The sequence below is a fragment of the Paralichthys olivaceus genome, chromosome 7 (assembly GCF_024713975.1).
Source record: "Paralichthys olivaceus isolate ysfri-2021 chromosome 7, ASM2471397v2, whole genome shotgun sequence".
Lineage (NCBI taxonomy): Eukaryota > Metazoa > Chordata > Actinopteri > Pleuronectiformes > Paralichthyidae > Paralichthys > Paralichthys olivaceus.
The window spans coordinates 22689879-22707897 of NC_091099.1; the positions used below are offsets into that span (position 1 = coordinate 22689879).

The window sequence follows — 18019 nt, forward strand, 5'->3', positions numbered from 1 at the left end:
TTCAAGCTTGATGATGCTGTTCTGTGTCAGGTATAAGATGAGGCCCGTTCAGTTTAATATCATTATCAACATAAAATCCTTACAGCTCAAACCAGCTGATGTTTATCATTATTGTTTAAAAAGTGACTGATAATTTACCACGCTGTCCAAATAGCTCTTTTACTTTCTGATGACTGGCTAATACATTAATTAGCTAAGCAGCGTGTTCAGTAAGCTTCACAGTAACATGAACAATTTTGGGCACTGTGTTCTGTTTTTGTGTTGTCCATCTGTCCATCCGTCCGTCCCTTTCTCGTGAAAACAATATCTCAAGAATGTCTTGAGGGAATTTCCTCAAAATATTTATTTGGACTCAACTGAACTGGTTCGATTTTGGTGGTCAAAGGTCAAAGTTCAAGGTCACAGTGGCCTTTTGCCTCTTGAGTGCTTAAGGGAATTTCCTCAACTTTTGATCAGTTGTCACTTGAACTCAAAGATAATGTGATTATATTTCAGTGGTCAAAGGTTACAGTGACCTTATATAATACTGGAAAGAGACATACAACCACAGTGCGGTAATTCAGAACAGGAATTCATGAATTCATATTCTGCTGGTCATTAACTTTGTATTTTGCCCAGAACTTAGATTTACACAGTTAACTGTACAGCCACTGTAATTCCCTCAACGAGCAGCACACGTCTCTTTGTGTTACTGCCAGGTTGACTGGTACAGTAGCCCAGGGTGGTAAACTGGGGATGTTGGGTGATGGGATGGGGAGCAGCTGGTGGTGGTGGTGAACAGCAGGAGGTCGACACTAACCAGCTTGCACCAAACTGCTGCATCTGGTCTGTCAGCGCTAGTTATATTTATCAGTACAATAACAGTTCACCTCAAAAGTAAGATACAATATATGTATTTTTACACAATGCTTTCAAATTAAAACATGACAGTGTTTTACTTATATATGTAGAATCAGAACATTTAGTCTTTGTCAAATAATCCGAAATAATGTAATCACATATTTTAGGAAAGGCACCTCAAAAAATCCCTTAAAGATAGACGACTGGTTATGGTGAGATAATGATGACGAGGAAACGACGAGCATTATCAGGAAGTGTGTCAAGGTTGAAGAAGGACAAAGTGTAAAATCCATAATTTCCTCTGCCCTCCCCCTGCCATCCCCTCCCGCGGAGAGTTTCAATTAGGTCATCCCTCAAAATAGTCATGCATCCCCAAGGCACCATCACAAAATGTCTGCCTGTTAATGAGCCAGTGATTGTGCTGATGATGATCGGCTGGTGAAAAAAGACATTAGTGCTTGTGGCCGGAGACATGCACAGAGCACAGATGACGGGGTGTCTGCACAGTCTCTTTGCACATGTAGGACCAGTTTATTGACCAGATTATCTTTTAATAATTTAGCCAGTTATCTATTTATTTTCCCTTTTTTCCTTGCACTGAAAAGACTGCACCTTCATTTAATTGTACAATGCCACATTGTTACAATGACAATAAAGATTTCTGAATCACAAATACTTTTCTTATTGCACCAGTTGAATGCAGAAAATGTTTCTTGTTTGCATTCAATCAACTCGTGCAGTGGCCTTTTTCTACCTGCCTGTTTGTAATGTTCTCTGCTCTTGTCCTGTGTTAATGCTCTTTAACTACTTCAAAATTATTCCTTGTCATTGGTGAGTCCTCCTCAAACACTTCTACAATATACTGTCACTTTTTACTGGACATTGTGCGCAGAACTTGTTATAAATAGTCTATGGTGCCGAGTGAAGTTGGCGACATGCAGAGAGCAAGGCCTGCTGGGAAGGTGAAAGCTGTGATCCTCAGCTGAGGCTGAGTGCGTCCTGCTGGACCGTAAACAGACCACACTCAGCCTAAAGAACCAGAGACTGTGAAGATCTGAGAGTGTTTGTAGTGTGGTGGACCATGTGGTTAACACAGTGAGAGAACTGAAGACATCAGTCTCAAGTTTGATTTGGTCTGAGTGATTGGATTAAAAAATGCCTCCAGATTTCTCCTTACACTTTCAAAGTAAAAGCATCACAGCTGGACTTGGACCGCTGTGATGCTGTAAACTCATTTAAATCTGTGCAGTTAAGTCAGTTTAAAACATGTGCAGATGAAAGGCTTCATTCAGCACAATCTTTCTCACCCAGAGCTCCATTTCTGCCGTCTTTTAAAGGTTTGGCAAGAGTTGTGACTATGGCTGAATGAATCCACTGCTGGAGTCTGTGAGAACATAATTTATACATTTTATACACATTTTGAGTCTGTGTAGACAGTGTAGACTTTGAAAAAGAATAAACAATATGTAACAATTGTTTTAATGCTTGGCTGAGGTTCAGAAGTTAACAAAGATAACTAGAGTGGTACTCAGTAGAGAGCATACCTCCGCTGAGGCCCAACAGTCCCCTTAAATTCAATTAAGTTGTACACACACATATCAGTTGTCCTTGGGAAAACCTATAAAAAAGCCCCATCTCGTAATGTTGATCCGTCCTTGATCCAGAAACAAATCAAAATTCCTTCATCATATCATAACCAAAACAATGGACAGAGGGATCAAAAAATGATGATGGATTCAAGAGCCACAGTGATTCATAATGCTTACATTTCTAAACCAACCAAGACTTGGAGAAGAGCCTGATCGTCTCTCTGTCTGAGCTCCAGTGATCCTGTGTGGAATGTGGACACAGGAGAAACTTCCAGAAGACACTGTATAGACAAACCAATGAATTATTTAATTGAGGAAATAAAGGAAAAAGTAATGAATAGAAAAAGCAGTTACTTACTGCCCTGTATTGGTTCCCTGTGAGGACTGAATGAACCTGACAGTGTCCAACAAAAGTTTTTCAGTTTTCTAATTAAATTTTTCACAAGTTCTAAGGACTGATCCCTTTTTGATCACATATAAAGCAAAATATTAGACAATGTATTCATGCTTAACAGAGGCAATACTAAAAGAACATTTAAAAGTTCTGCATCACAAGTGTTTTCCATCTATTTTCCAATAAGTTTGTGTTTTTCAAACATTAGCTTTTTAAATTTGAATTTAAAACATCCCGTAAAATAGTCCTTGAGCTGGACTGCCGGGTTCTGTGTGGATTGGTTCAGCCTTTACTCTCCAATTGGCAGCTGGTAAAAAACTACATGACTTGAATGCAACTTTAAAATCCTCAAATGTCTTAATTCAGTAGATAGTCTTTTACCTACATGTTCCTATCATTAAGAACATAAGTCTCATCTTAAGCTTGAGTTGAAGAGTAAATCCAACTGTAAAAAGTTTATGGTATGAGTAAGAGTGCCCCCCCCACACACACACACACCCTCACACACACACACACACACTTCCTCTCTCATTGTCTTTCCGGTGGAATACGATGTTGGCACTGCATTCGTCCATTCAGCTGTAGTGTTTAATGAAGTTGTTTTTCTGTTGAAGAGCTTTTCTCTGGGCCTGTGACAAACTGTTTCGTCACCGTGCATATACGCTCACATTAGAAACATGTCTGCGCGAACCAAGACCGCTCTGCTTGGAATACGCTCTATGGATGACTAAATCTGTGAGTTCATCACGCAGCATGGCGTCTCTGTGCTTTAGATTCTGACCACCAGTGCAGTGGACAAGACTGAAAGTTTACCACAAGGCAAGGCCATACTCTGCTTTGAGCTAGATGTTAAGGACAGACCAAAGTGGATTCTTCTCTTAGAACCATGAATGTCTGTGGGAAATGGCATTGCAGTCCAGTGACCCCATTTACTTAATAATACAAATACGATATTGGTCATTAATAAGTTACTGGTCTTTATCTTCTGGGGACAAGAATTTTAATTGATGGTGATGGATCCATATGTTATCAGATGTTGGTAAGATATTTAACTTCTGACCAAAGGTGTTGAACTGACAGACTGACTAAAGTTAAGAAAAAAAGACTGGAATCGGTCTTTTGTGAGAAATGTTCATGGCAGCTTTATTAAACCTTGACCCTGGATGTATTAAGTTTTCAGATTAACTTCTCTCTGTCCCATTCTGAGGAACAAGTTGATAGAACTTCTTTAAATTGGGTACAAACTGATAATAGTAATCAAATGTCACTCACTAATTCCCACAAATGTCCATTGACAAAGTTGGGGTCAAAGGTCAACTTCACTGTGACATTATAATGTTCTTGAAAAACTAATTTCATGTTTGTTTTGGCACAAGTTTTACGCTGGATGCCCTTCCTGTAGCAACCCTCACCATTTATCCGGGCTTGGGACCGGCACTAGAACTACCCAAAAGAGTGTCCCTAGTGGCTGGTTTGTTAAAAATATAGATTGATTTCATGAAAATCTGAAGGATGAAGAAGAAGTGGAATATAATCAAATGAAACCCCTGTGTGCTGCCATGTGCTCTGGTTATCAGGTGGTTCAGGGTCACACTGGCTGCTGTGGGGATCAAACTCACTACACTTTGATCCCTACAGCAGTAGGATGCTCATTAAGTTTCTTTAAACACCAAACCTTTTTGTTTACACATTACCTAGATGCCCCTCTTTACTGAGGAAAGAGTAAAGGTTCACTGGTCTCATCCCAACACACACACATACACACCGCTGCTTTCTTCTCTGATTGATGCTAACATGAGCCACATGCTGGTAGAGCTCCTGCATGTTACTGTTTAAAGTTAATCTGCTGCAGTGCCAAGACATGGTAAATCATTATTTATGTTCTGCTCCACAGCAGTTGAATCATTTCGAGGCAGACATAGCTAACAGCGGAGGTTTTAAATAAATAAAAAACCCTTGAAACTTCATTGTAATGGGGCCGACTTTTCTCAGTTTCCCTTTAAATCTCCCTCTTCCTGTAAACATATCACTGTGAGTAGAAACGTTTTGTTTAGGAATCCCAGTCACTCTCTGAGTGTTTGGAGCTGCTGGAGGTGAAGGTCGGGCAGACGAACAGAGAGAGAGGCAGACTGAAGGTTCAGGGCTGGGGGTTTTGTTTGAGACTGATGCAGCAGCTCAGGCTGGAAGTCAATGAATGTTGGGCTGGTACCCATTGGACATTTAGAAGTGGAATAGATGTTGATTTGACAACCTGCATCAGTATGAGGGGTCTCATCTGTTTCTAAACTTTGTTTTAATTTCTTCTTCTCAGTTTATCGAAATTCTCTGCTGGGTTGGAGAAAAAAAACAACCTGCAAACGGTCCTCTGTAATCTGGTCTGATAAAACTCTTTCACTGGACAAATAATTGTGCTTTTTTTACAGTGTCAATTGTCCTGTGGGACTTTGTCATCATGTTGGTCCAGGCTGAAATATTTCTAGCATTTCTGAACATTTCTGTAGAAATTCATGTTCCTTTGATGACTTTGGTTCTCTGACTTTTACTCTATCAACACCATGGATTAAATGTTAACTGGTTTTGCAATTAAACACGTTAAAAATCCAGACGGTTAGTATTACTGTGTGAAATTTAAATTATCATTATATCTGATACCTGTGGCCAATCAGGTATTGTTCAGCAGGAGCAAGTGAAAAAGAAAGATTATACCGATTGAACATTGTGACTCTCTGAGCGTTTGGCTGCAGCCCAAACTGACGGAAACTTTAGACAGTCACATCCATCATTTATCAGCTTTCCCCCTGAGACAGATCATTTGTTTCTGACTACAAATACAGGTCGCACAAGAGCGCACAAGCTCACACACACAGTGTTCACTGCAGTGTAGCTGGTGTTGGAAGATATTGTACAGGGATGCTGCTTCAGTTAGAAGTTCAAACCATGACCACACATACACAGAGGACATACCTGACTGTCAGCAGGAGGTCAAGCACAACCTGTTAGATTCACAAGGTAAAGCCTGAGAAGTGAGCACAACTTCACCTCTAGATATCACTGAATTCTACACACTGAACCTTTAACACAATTTTAATTAAAAAAAAGATTCAGTTGGTAAGTTTTGTATTGTCAGTGTTGGACTGGCCGTGCAGTCCAGCAGAAATTTTTTTTCAATAACCAATACCACTTGAGGCGTCTTAATACAGATGGATTTCTTGCAGCACCCTGCAGTCATACTTTCATTTCAGCTGAGCTCCTGGAGTCTTTTTCCCCTGCCTTCATTCCTGCCGTGCATGTTTCACGTGCAATCATCCTCTCAGCCGCTCTGCTTCTTTCATGTTTCAGCCTCCTTTTAGGGTCGACGGTCTCGCTCTGCAAAGAATATACTGCTTTTGTTCGTTGCCATTTATAGTTAAAAAGAAAAGATGAGAGTGGCTGATCAATGAGGAAAACATCAACCCAGAGGCCTCTGTTCATCTGATGAGTTCGGTTTTCCACAGCCGCAGCTCCCCTGTGTTTCCGCTCCCAGCAGCGGTTTGAAGGGATTTTTAGGTAGAAAAAACCTTTGTCTAATGCCTGCAGCGCTGTGACGAGGTGCTTTGATTTCCTCCTGGAGGTCTTAAAGTGGACTTCTGAGGTTTTACAGAGGATCTTATGCGTATAAATCTAGTAGGATCACTTTCATGAATCACCATCGGGTGTCCAAGCCTCCTCACGAAGGTCAAACTCAAAGCCAGTTTGGAAATGTTTGCTGCACCAGAATCCACAATCCAAAAAGTTTTAGCTACAAAAAAAACATGTTTTTGAACACAAGTTAAGAGACACATTTACCATTTACACTTACACAGTTTGAAGACTTTTAACCAAACTGTGTAACAGGTTTATTTGGCAGTAAACCAAACATGTAAGCTGTATTGTTTTAATGCATTTAGGCTCTGTAATGCAAGAGTGAGTAATTTAGATTATTTGTCTTAAAGCAGAGAAAACAGAAGTTAAAGTTATTTTTCCAAGCACCAGAGCCTATCACTACTCTGGTCCCTCTCGGGATAAGGCATCATCACTGGGCATTCATCCACCTTTTAGGCCATATATGGTCATAATGACAAAACTGACCATAATTGCAGCATATACCACTACAGTGTCTGAGCAGCAGCAGCCATACACACTTGATGCAGAGATGCTGAACACGTACGTCTCTGTGTATGATGAAAGTGCAAGATCTCAGTCAGTAAGTTTAGAGGGTGGACATCTTGATCCAGTCCCACTCTGATGAACTGTCCAACTTCATTAACCTCCTCCCTACAGAATCGTTTTGCTCTTGGAAAGAAGTTTTCCTTTTCTCCTCTGACTGACAAGATATTTTAGACAAACTCTAAAGTGATAAATGCCCGTAACCCACAATCCAGCTTTGTTTGTAGTAGCTTTCACAGAGTGGTGCTCTGTCCGTCAGGTCTAACAAAGATTACTCGTCTGTCTTGAGTGGGCATCTCTAGCTGTCAATGAAAGACATTGGTTCATGTATAGCAACGTGTAATTATACATCACTTCCGTGATGTGATGAACTGGTCACATGGTCATTATTAGGCCACTTTGATTGGTTGACTAATGAAAACTGCTTTTCGTTTATTTAACGTTTTACAATTTAAATCATGTGTGTTACTAATTTTGACTGTTCCCCTGTGTGTGTCTTTGTTGATTCATTTGTATGTATGTATTCTGTAATAACTCTCAACACCACTGACATGGACTCAATGTTAATGTAGAACAAGCACCTGTATTGCACTTTTACACTTTGACTTGAAGCTGAATGGATCTAGAGTCAGAGCTGCTTTAGCTTTACTGGTCACATGGAGATTTAAACGTGTGTGATGAAGAGATGATTGTGCGGTGCTCCTCCTTGACAGAGCCAGCAGTGACTGATGGGAGGTTTGATGAAGATAAAACCATGTAGCAGGACTTGTTCAGTAGCTGTAGTGGACTTGTTATGACAGCAGCTCTGTGGTTTTTCTCTCTGGCCTGCTGACAGATCAGGCCGATGGTCAGACCTCTGAAGTGTAAAACACTCCAGCTGTTCAGACTCACTGTGTCAGGCCCAGTGCTAATGAGCCTCAGGGGCTGTATCTGCCCCAAGTTTGGTCTGCCAGGTAGAACTTGCTGGCTTAAAGGTGTTGCCTGTCAGACTCTACTATATTGACTATGACTTTATAATATATATATATAAAAAATGATGTGTCCTTATGTTGATGTCATTTTTTAGGGGAAACAATAATTTTTTAATATCTGTTTTACTGAAAAAATATAAAGATGATGATTTTTTTTAAAGTGTGTAGAAAACTATCCTTCTATCTGAAGAATATGAATCTAAGCTGGAGTATCTCCATATGCTTAAATCCTTCATTTCTGGTGTTCGGGACTGTCAGGTTGTTGAGTTTGGACCTAAATGTCTCTCTTGCCGCCGTAAAATGTGGCGTCCATCTGTGTTGTTTCACTGTCATGTCTTTCTCAGTGTGATCACAACGCTGTTGTCTGCTGACCTGTTTGACAGCCTCTCACTCTGACAAATTATAATAACATTTGACACAAATCATGAAAGAGTACACACTGAGTCTGGAAAGTTAATCTCACATCTTAGAACCACCACATCACACCTGTGGCCTGCTGTGATCCTCCTCCTGAGACGCTCAGTGTGTAGTTCACAGCAAACACTTTTTCAGTTGTTTTACAGCAATGTTCCCCTCACTCAATATTATTATTCTGATATCTTATCAAGCAAATTAATAGTTTTGAATAAATTCTCTTCTCTATCAAAGAAACTGAAACCCATTTTTTAAGTCTTAAATTCAATTTATTGAGGTCCTGGAAAGGTCTTAAAGCATTAAATTTGAATTTAAAAATGGTGCAAGAACCCTTTTGACCATCAACGGTACTGTGAGTGCCCTGTACGTACTGAATACAAAACACTGTTGTATTAAACTGCGATACAGAGGCATTTCTTTCTGTTTACTTTCCTGAGTTGTTAGTTTGAGAAGATCCACGAACCCAGAGCAAACTATCTTTGTTGTGTTGGATTTTACCCTGATTTAACTGGATTGAACTGAATTGTGCTTTGCTTGTGGGGTGTTGGACTTTTTACATCTCTGAATGCTGAGGCTGTGGTTTAGAAAAAGGTCTTTAAATGACACAATTAATGTTTATTGCAAATCTCCTAACAAATAGTTATCCTGACAGGCCAAGTAAACCATTGGCTGCCATGAAAGAAGGAAGGATATGACCTCACTGTAAGTGGAAGATGTGTAGTTAAAGAGCTGAAACATGCCAGACAATGCTGACATGGTGCCACCAGAAATAAAAGCCCAGCCTGTCCACAGATGCCGTACCCCCTTCCAGTCTTAGCAGTTTGGCATTACCCAAACCACCCCCACCTTCCTCAGACCCTGGTGCCCCCCTGGCATTAGTAGTGGAGGGGACAGGGACTCTGTGGATGTTGGGGGGGTCACACATTCTGGCTTGGGCTGCAGTTCTCACCCCCCACAGCCTGTGGACGTCCCGGCTCTCCCAAGGCCCAGCTAATCCTCTTATTCAGTGTCCGGTTGGAGGCAGCGGGACTCCCACAGACCGGAGCGCCGAGCCGGCCACTCTCCACTGAATAAACACACTGACACAGTTGTGGTCTTTTTCTCTCCGTACAGACGTTGAGCAAGAGTTCCCCATAGAATCCATTCTAATCATTCACTCTATTCCAGTAAAACATAAGCACGTACCACCACCCCTCACCACACCAGGCCCCCTGAACTACAGCCCCCCTCCACCTTGATCACCCTGCCATTTCCATTTTCTTCTCCCTGTTCATTTCAAATCTACTTTTCTCTCCTCCTTTCCTCTTAAAAACTTGTCAGCAAAGAGGAAACACTGGTTTGGTTTTCTGCTTGCTTTACTTGCTTTCATTGCTGTTTGCTGGTTGACAGTAGATTTACAAAACAACCAACACTGCTATATATATAATGATGATAATTATATATAATGTTGACAACTAGTCTTAAAGCACTGTTTACAATTTATTCAACCAAAATGTTCATTACATTCATTACATTGAATTCTTAATGTAATTATACCATGTCTTAATAAGATTTATTTTACTGGCAAATGCCCATTATCACTGATATTAATAGCAGCATAATGATTCCTCAGAAAAATGCTGACATTTAATTCTTCGATCTTTGAAAGTCACTTTTATAGAGTTAACCTAAACTTTGCACATTCATTCCATGATAAATATATAGATTTCAAAAATGTGAAGTTGCTTTGATATGATATTAAATAAGCCCATAAGAATAAAAAAGCAAGACTTACAAATGATAACAGTAAAATTGTGAAGAGCAATAGTCCAATGCAAAATACACAAAAGGGGGTCATCAGTAAAGAAGTAAGTGGATATTTCAGCATTGACCAAAGTGGTGGACGCAGTCACCAGTGGCGTTTTTAACACTTCCTGTCTACACACAGATATCTAATTGTTACAGACTGAGCAGGTGTTTTCTTTGTTGTCACAGTCACAATAGCTTTTTAGCCCAACTCGTGTCGTGCGGCCTGTAAGTAAAACCTGCAGTGTTTGATGTGGTTGTGTCAGATGAGTCATGTTTGTCCTACAGCGGAGGGAGGATCTGACACACAGAGAAGAACCTGTGGAGTGAAACTGAGGCTGCACCTGAAGTTGAATTGTTTTTTGTTGCGCAAGAATTCCCTCAAAAGCAGCAAACAGCAGAAACTGCATTTCACTCAATAATTGCAGATATTTACGGTCCCTGAGATGGCTCTGACATTTGAATATAAAGTAGGATACAACATAGACAATCATTACAGAAAATGGAAAGTATTTCAATTCAGCTGCTCTCTTTCTGTGGAATGCATATCTCCAGAACTCTTCATCTTATTGTTTTTATTATTGCCCAAAGAGGTGCAGTGTTGAATTTGGCGAGATTTGGACACACGATATGTTCAATATTTATAAACTTTGAAAACAGGTGACCAGTGCTCTGTAGCAGAGGCGACTGGGACTCATCAACATAAGTGACATTGTCGATCACAACAATTCAGTGCACTCACAATGGGCATGATCACGACAACAGCAACATGTGACCCTCCTGTTGAGGGTTCTGCATAGTAAATTGAGATTCACTGAACTTAGAATAAACAGGTGAACCGTTCTTTGTGCAGATTCAGGTTTCTGTGGACTGAGTCCTATAACTGCACTGCATCCAAATGTTGGCGCTCTTAAAGACAAACAACGGGCTAAAACATGCACAGTAAAAGAACCTGGATGCTGTTTCGGAGTCACCTGAAGCGCTCGGTGTGCTGCCTCTCAAAGATGAGCTCAGTTGGTAATCCTGTTAAAACTAAACACTGACAGAGTGAAAGGGATTTAAACTGCACCGGACTGAACACACTGACATAAAGGACTGTTCAGGTGTTATAATATCACGACTTTAAGTAAACCTTGAACTGAAACACCATGACATTGGAAGAGTTTCCTTGTAAACTTCACACTCACACACAGTTTGGGGAGCAGCAGGTGTTTCATGTCAGAGCTGCTGTTTACACCGTCTGCTTTCAATTTCCACCTTAACAGAGACACAGCTCACAGCTTCCTGTCTGTTCTGACCCAGCTGACTGAGGTCACAGAGGGAGAGAACGCAGGAGGAGGAGGGAGTCAGGTGTCTTCTCTTCTTTGGTCTCTACGTTTAGAAACGTTAAAACGCTGGGGGTTAAGACAGTGAATGTAAATTTCATGTCAGTCTTTCCAGTAAGAGCTGTGATATTTTCTCTGGATCGTAAAGAGAAAGATGACTGCCCCTACCCGTACTAGGGTGAAAGCTGTTACTTGAACTTTTCCCTTCTGACCTTTAAACTAGAGGTTGTGACCCTGCCACCGTGTTGGAGGTCAGTGATTAAGTAAAAGCATTGGCGTGAATAGCACCACCAGTGTGAGGCGACTGCAGAGACACTTCAGGACAGGAAAAACGGTCTGATTGTTTCTTTATTGCTACTTTCTGAAGGGAACGAGCTGCAACCGGCCGACAGGAGCTGTAACACAGCAGGAATGCATTGCAGTAACTAGCTTTCATTCTCTACTTGAGGCCATGCAATGATTCATTGGAAAGTAGCATCGAGCTTCTGCCTTGTCGAGAGGTTTAGTTCCACTTTGCAGCTCTTCAGTTAATCAGAAACAGGAGTATTCTCTGCTTGATTTTGATCGTGTTTTTAGATTTCAACTGTCTTTACTCTCTCTATACACTTAAGCAAAAATGAAATGGGTGACTGGCCCATCTTGGGAGGTTCCGCTGGACCACAAAAACAAGAGGAGCCTTTTTTTTGTCAAAGGAAAAACTCTTTGTGCGCCATGATTCACAGGCAAGTCTCACGTGATCCCTGAACAATGACAAGCTGTAGCTTGCAGAAGGAAAAACTCACTGCTGCTGTTTCTGAGTTCTATAGATATGTTTATTTTTTTATCTTTATTCAAGAGCATAGTTTTTCAGTAATACTTTAAGTGTCCTAATGCTTTCATTCAAAACCCCACCCTCACACTTAAATAGTGTACATACATTTGCTCTGTTTTGTGCTCAAATGCTAAGCTTGCACTCAGATTTCTTGGACTGTAGCATCAGCTCTTCTCCTCTGGCTCATGTTGCTTTGATGCGTATCTGAAACGTCTGCTCTTGTGCTTTTTCTTCTTTTCTTTGGTTTTGATGTGAAACAAGTGTTCAGGCCTTATTGTGGGTGCAATAGATTTAGAGTCACATATTTAGAGAGCAGGAAATCTGTCCAAGCAACAAAATATTTGAGTGCAGAGCAAATCTAAGCACAAGCGGGAAAGGTTCATACATGCAGTTAGGATTCAGAGGTCGGTGCATAGGACCAACAACAGGAACCCACAAACCGTTGGTCACGTCATAACAATGTTTGGTCTCATTTGCCATAAAATTCAAGCTACATAATGTCCTTTTTTTAAATTGCAAGATCTAGCTTAGTTCATTCAAAGAAGTTTCTTAATGAGTAGAAGTTGACTGACCTCATTGTATAACCATGCTGGGGAGTGCACCCTGGTGATATCCAGTCACAAACTGCAAAACTTTATTGTTCTTTACAAGGCAACTAAAATATTTGATGTGGTTTGGGTCCAATCTCAAAGTCTATTTAATAGATTTGTTTATATTTCTACATCAGGCCATATCGCACTATTTCCTGTTTGTAAATGTGGAAAGTCACTCCATGTCCTCTCTCTACTGAAGATCCAAACTTTCAATGTAATTATGATCTGCTGTAAAGCAGCTACTTTGGTCTTAAAGTGCTCAGAGTACTAGCAGCCTGCCAGGAATTCACCTGCTTTACATTCAAACTTTACATCCTGTACGTAGTCTTCATAAAGTGGAGCTGAACCAAAGTCTTCCCTCTGCAGACTGTCAAACATGTAATCCTGGATTAGATTGCTATCATCCAGAGTTTAGAGGGAATAAACACAGCACAGCAGGAGGCCTCATCTCCTAATTTACCACAGACTAATACTGAACAGACCACATACAGGTGGGGTCGTGAAATAAAATATGGAAATTTACACCATGTTTTTGGTTTAAATGTCCTCTGTGATCCTCCTGCAGGGCTGCTTTTGCGCGTGTATCACAGCGGACATTAGTCTAAAAACAAAACACTTCCCCCACCAATCCATCGCCATAGTGGTGAGTAGATAATGAGTAAATTTAATTTTTGGTTGAACTATCCGTTTAATATGTCCGCATCCTGGTTTATTGTGATAAATCTGAACAGAGGTTTAGATTTGTGTCTTTCTGCTGCTTTGAAGCTGCTTTCTGATTTTTTTTTCGAGACGTTATTCATATCCTATTTTTTTAAGTGGACTTCTCCGAAACTTTGAGTGACTCCAGAGGGAGCTGTGTGAAGTCTGGTAAATTGTCAGTGACTACAAATTGGAAAGAAAAGAATCTGAGGTTGTTCATTTAGAAAGAAGTGAGCCAACAAGACCTCTGTGGTCCTCTCTATTCAGTGGTAAATTAGTGGAGGAGCTATAGGGCCATGACTAAACTGACTCTCTGCCTGGTGTAACATGGTGATGGCTCATGTGCCGTGAAAATCAATGTAACCATCAGTTTCTTTTGTAATTGATACCTTCTATATCCTCGAGCTATCTACAGTGTAAATATTGATCACTATCCATGCATGGTAAACATGCCCTATATGTTTAAATGACTGCTCAGTGTTAGTGTATGATTTATCTCTGATTCAGTTCCTGTCACATGATCGTTTGACTATTGATGCAATGAAAGTCATTGTTTTCATGGCTGTGTAAATCTACTGTATGTTGTGGATGTGACTTCAACATCACAAGGAGTTTTTAACTGGTTATGATACTGTCCTATTGATCAATTGCTGCCTCTTTATGACCAACAATGACAAATGAGCATTTTTATAAACTATTCTCATTGTCTGTGGTCAGGCTCATATTACTTGCAGAGTCAGAACAATGGTGTATGACAGTCAGGCTGGAAAAACCTGTTAAGGCAGAGGGAGAGGAAACAGCTGGGCTATGTGCTAGACTAACCCCAACAGACCAGCCAAGTCCATGTCTTTTATTAACAAGATGGATAAAGATCAGAATGAGGATTACGATACATTGCCTCATCACTATTCATCCTGCAACCAGCTGTGTAATGGTGTGGTTTGATATTTCAGCCATCTTTAAGCCCCTATACATTTAATGACTTGGTATTTTCTCAGGTGGGATGTTCCATTTGCACACAAGTGGAAGTTGGGTTGATGGAAGACGGCACGTTCATTTTATTTGTATGTATGGATATGGATCTCTTACTAACTGTGGCTGCTGTGCTTAAAATTTCCTGTAGAAAGGGGCTTGAGAAAATAATTACACCCCCCTGGGCAGCATTCACAGCTACTCTGATCTGATGTCTGCAGAAAACTATGGTGCAGTTTATTTATTAAACGTCATCAAGGATTTTTTACGGAGTGGACATTTTCGGTTGTCTCCTCTGCATGTTGAGCATGTCAAGCAGGAGAAATTCCACCTATTCATTCCAAACATTTTTCTGAGTATTGTTGCTGCTTTCAAACACACACCTCATCATGTCACTTTATTTCCTCTTTGTGTCACACAACCTCTGCTCTGTGTCTCTTAGCCTGGGTCCTCAGTGCTCTGTAATGACAATGAGGTGTTGTTCTTATGACTCCACTTCATTAACGTGACAGATGCCGGGACAGCTGCTCGGGTTAATGATGTCACCTCCCGATGGGCTTATTACTGTATATACGTGACAGAGTGGTCCAAGTTTATTGGCAAGGTCCAGAGGAAGTACGTGAGGTATGGAGGGATGTTGATGATCAGTGAGTTGTGAGGTGTGGGCACTCTGTGGTTGTCCAACATCAAGATTACCTGCACCGTCCCCTCTGCAGCCGTCCCTGGAAAAAGCCCCACAGGAGACGGGCAAAGCGTGCCAGTGTGCTGGTTTCGATCAAGTCTTACCGGAAATCCTCAGATATGGCTCCCCCTCGCCTCCTCTGTGATGAAGGCTACTGTCTCCCAGCTGCCTGCAGCTACTGTCTCCCTGCTGTCCTGCACCTGTGGTGGATCCGATCTAAATTTCCTGGCCAGACTGCTTCTGCACCCGGCCCAAGTTATGTAGACCTCATTCCTGCCAGCTTGACTTCACCGCCTGATCTTCATCCGTCGATGGGCTTCGCTCCACCGTCTTGGTGACAGAGTCTGTAACGAACGCTGTTCCTTTGATGCCGCCCGTCCTCCTCCAGGCCTGACAGCCGTATGTGGGCCTACACCAGTCCTCAATTCAACACTTGCAGCTCGTCCAAAATGCTGCTGTTCACCTCCTGACAGCAAAGTACAAGAGGGACTATATTACACCTGTGTTGCACTCCCTCCCCTGGCTTCCTGTTCGTTAGAGTATCAAACTGTCACGAAGTTGTAATCGGTGTCATTGGTCACCAAAATCCCAAAGTGTTGATGTTGCTCTCCAGGCAGTTGTTCCCTTGACTTTCAAAAGGCATAGAGCTGGTTCAAGATCGGGCTGTGGCTTTGAATCGGCCTTCACACTGCGTCTGCAGGAAAGGGTTGTGTGAGGGTTTTCAGTCATCTTGGATATGTACAAATGCTTTTGACTTTGCAGATATTCCATGTTTTTTTCAGAGAATATGCCTTGTAGCCCAGATATAAACCAAAGGCTGCAGAAGGGGACAAATGGTACAAAAGTCGTGAAATGCCAGCTCATCATGGTCCCATGTGGGAGGGAGCATTTATTAAACAACAAAGATTTGAAAACCTGAGGGTGCTTTTATTATATTTTCCAGCAGCTATAAAAACTCATCATGACAAACAAGGTCACTTTTATAGTGACTTTTATAGTGACTCGCTGACCCTTAGCAGCTCAATGTTTTATTGTTTGGGTCCAACAGAGCCTGTGGCTGTCTTCAGCTGCACGACATGTGAAAGTGTGTTTTGCAGCTTGTGGTTTTGTTTGGCAGCTGTTCATTCAGACCTCTGCAGTAGCTTTGTGTGAGGCAGCAAATCAAATTAAACTTATTGAAGTCCCACCCGACTAATGAATATATATACAACTGAAGTAACACTTGAAGTACATGGACTGAGTCACTGTTTGAATTTAGAGAGAAAGAAACACTAAAGCACTAAAGATATTTTTGCATATTTTAAACAAAATGTGTGAGTCCTGTCACTTGGCGGCTGTGTCTCAGGTGGTAGAGCGGGTTTTCCACAAAAGAGAAGGTGGACAGTTTGATCCCAGTTTCCCCCATTTTGCAGGCCAAAGGTACTGAGTCCCAAATTGTCCCCTGATGGCTCTCCCAACAGTGGATGATTGATGTGAGATGGAGAAAGTGCTGCACATTGATGAATGTGTTTGTGAATGGGTGAATGGCATTTAATCTCTTATTTCTTATTGTTTAAATAATGCTCTCTCTCTTTCTCTCTCTCTCCCTCTTACAGCTGAAGGATATGCTTACAGAAATCAGCGCAAGTTCTCAGAAGACATCGACTGGTCATACGCAGGTGAGTTAAGTTTATCAAAAGCTCTGCAGGCAACACATTCCCTCCCTCTGCTTGTTGAAGCCGTCAGTCACTAGTCAGGAGGTTTTCCTGTTGAGCGACATCAGTGGCTTTACTACGGTTCGGTGTTAGTTTTGTGACAGTTCTGCGTGCCACTGTGTAATAACACCTCCTTTCACTCAACGCCTCAAAGCATCTGTGGGTGTGTAACTGTAAGCAAAAGTAGAATGTAGTTCCATGGTGTCGACGCCAGTTAGCTGCCGGCTAATCTCTATAAATAGATTCTGCGTGTGAATATCAAATTATGCCCAATGGGCTCCGAGATGCTGCTTGTTTGTTAACAAAGACTAAGTGATTCTAGTGGTCTACAAATATTTTGTTAATTTATTATAGTTTTTTTGAATGGCTTAAATGCATTTCCTGAAACTTCCTCTCCATTTCTTAAAACAGTAAACACAAACCCCCGAAATTCAAGCTACACTCACAAAAACCTTTAACTTGTCTTGCAAAATCAAAACTATTGATTCAAAACAATTTCATCTTTACCCAAAACCAAACACTGCCATTAACACACAAAGCCAGCGAATGCATAAACATTACACAGTACATTAATAAATACAAACACTTCACTCTGAGCAAAGAGGAAAAGACAATCTTTACTGAAAAATTACAAAAACTGTTTTTTATTATTATTATTAATATATTAATCTTCTCCCTTGCTAAGAAACAGAGAATCCTAAATCCATTTTTGACTAGATTACACCCTTACATCATCACATGCTAGATCCACTGACAGGAGGAGATTTTATGGGGTATGTGGGTTTTGCTACACTTTCTACCACAATGTCTCATGTCTGAGCAAGTCATCCAGTAGAGCATTGGTCACCATCTTTTCAAGATCACTTTTTAATTCCAAACGTAAGCCGAGATCTACCACCCTAATCTCTTCCTAAAGAAAAACACATAATTATTATTTTTGCAATTTCTTTTTCTGATTACATTACATTTCTGACGCTGAGTGTTGTATGGTCACAAAGTAACACGATTAGCCTCGTGTGGTGGTGATGTGTTAACGATGACAACAGGTTAGTTAGTTGTGTTTAA

At 41.0% G+C, this 18019-nt stretch overlaps 1 protein-coding gene across 4 annotated transcripts in view; it reads left to right on the plus strand.

Moving 5' to 3' along the window:
• ptprz1a (protein tyrosine phosphatase receptor type Z1a) overlaps nucleotides 1–18019 on the plus strand; it is a 73457-nt gene that overhangs the window by 8972 nt on the left and 46466 nt on the right. For all 4 annotated transcript variants that reach the window (XM_069528962.1, XM_069528963.1, XM_069528964.1 and 1 more), the window contains exon 2: nucleotides 16856–16918. In XM_069528962.1, the coding sequence (XP_069385063.1) occupies nucleotides 16856–16918 (63 nt within the window). The remainder of the gene's footprint in view (nucleotides 1–16855; nucleotides 16919–18019) is intronic.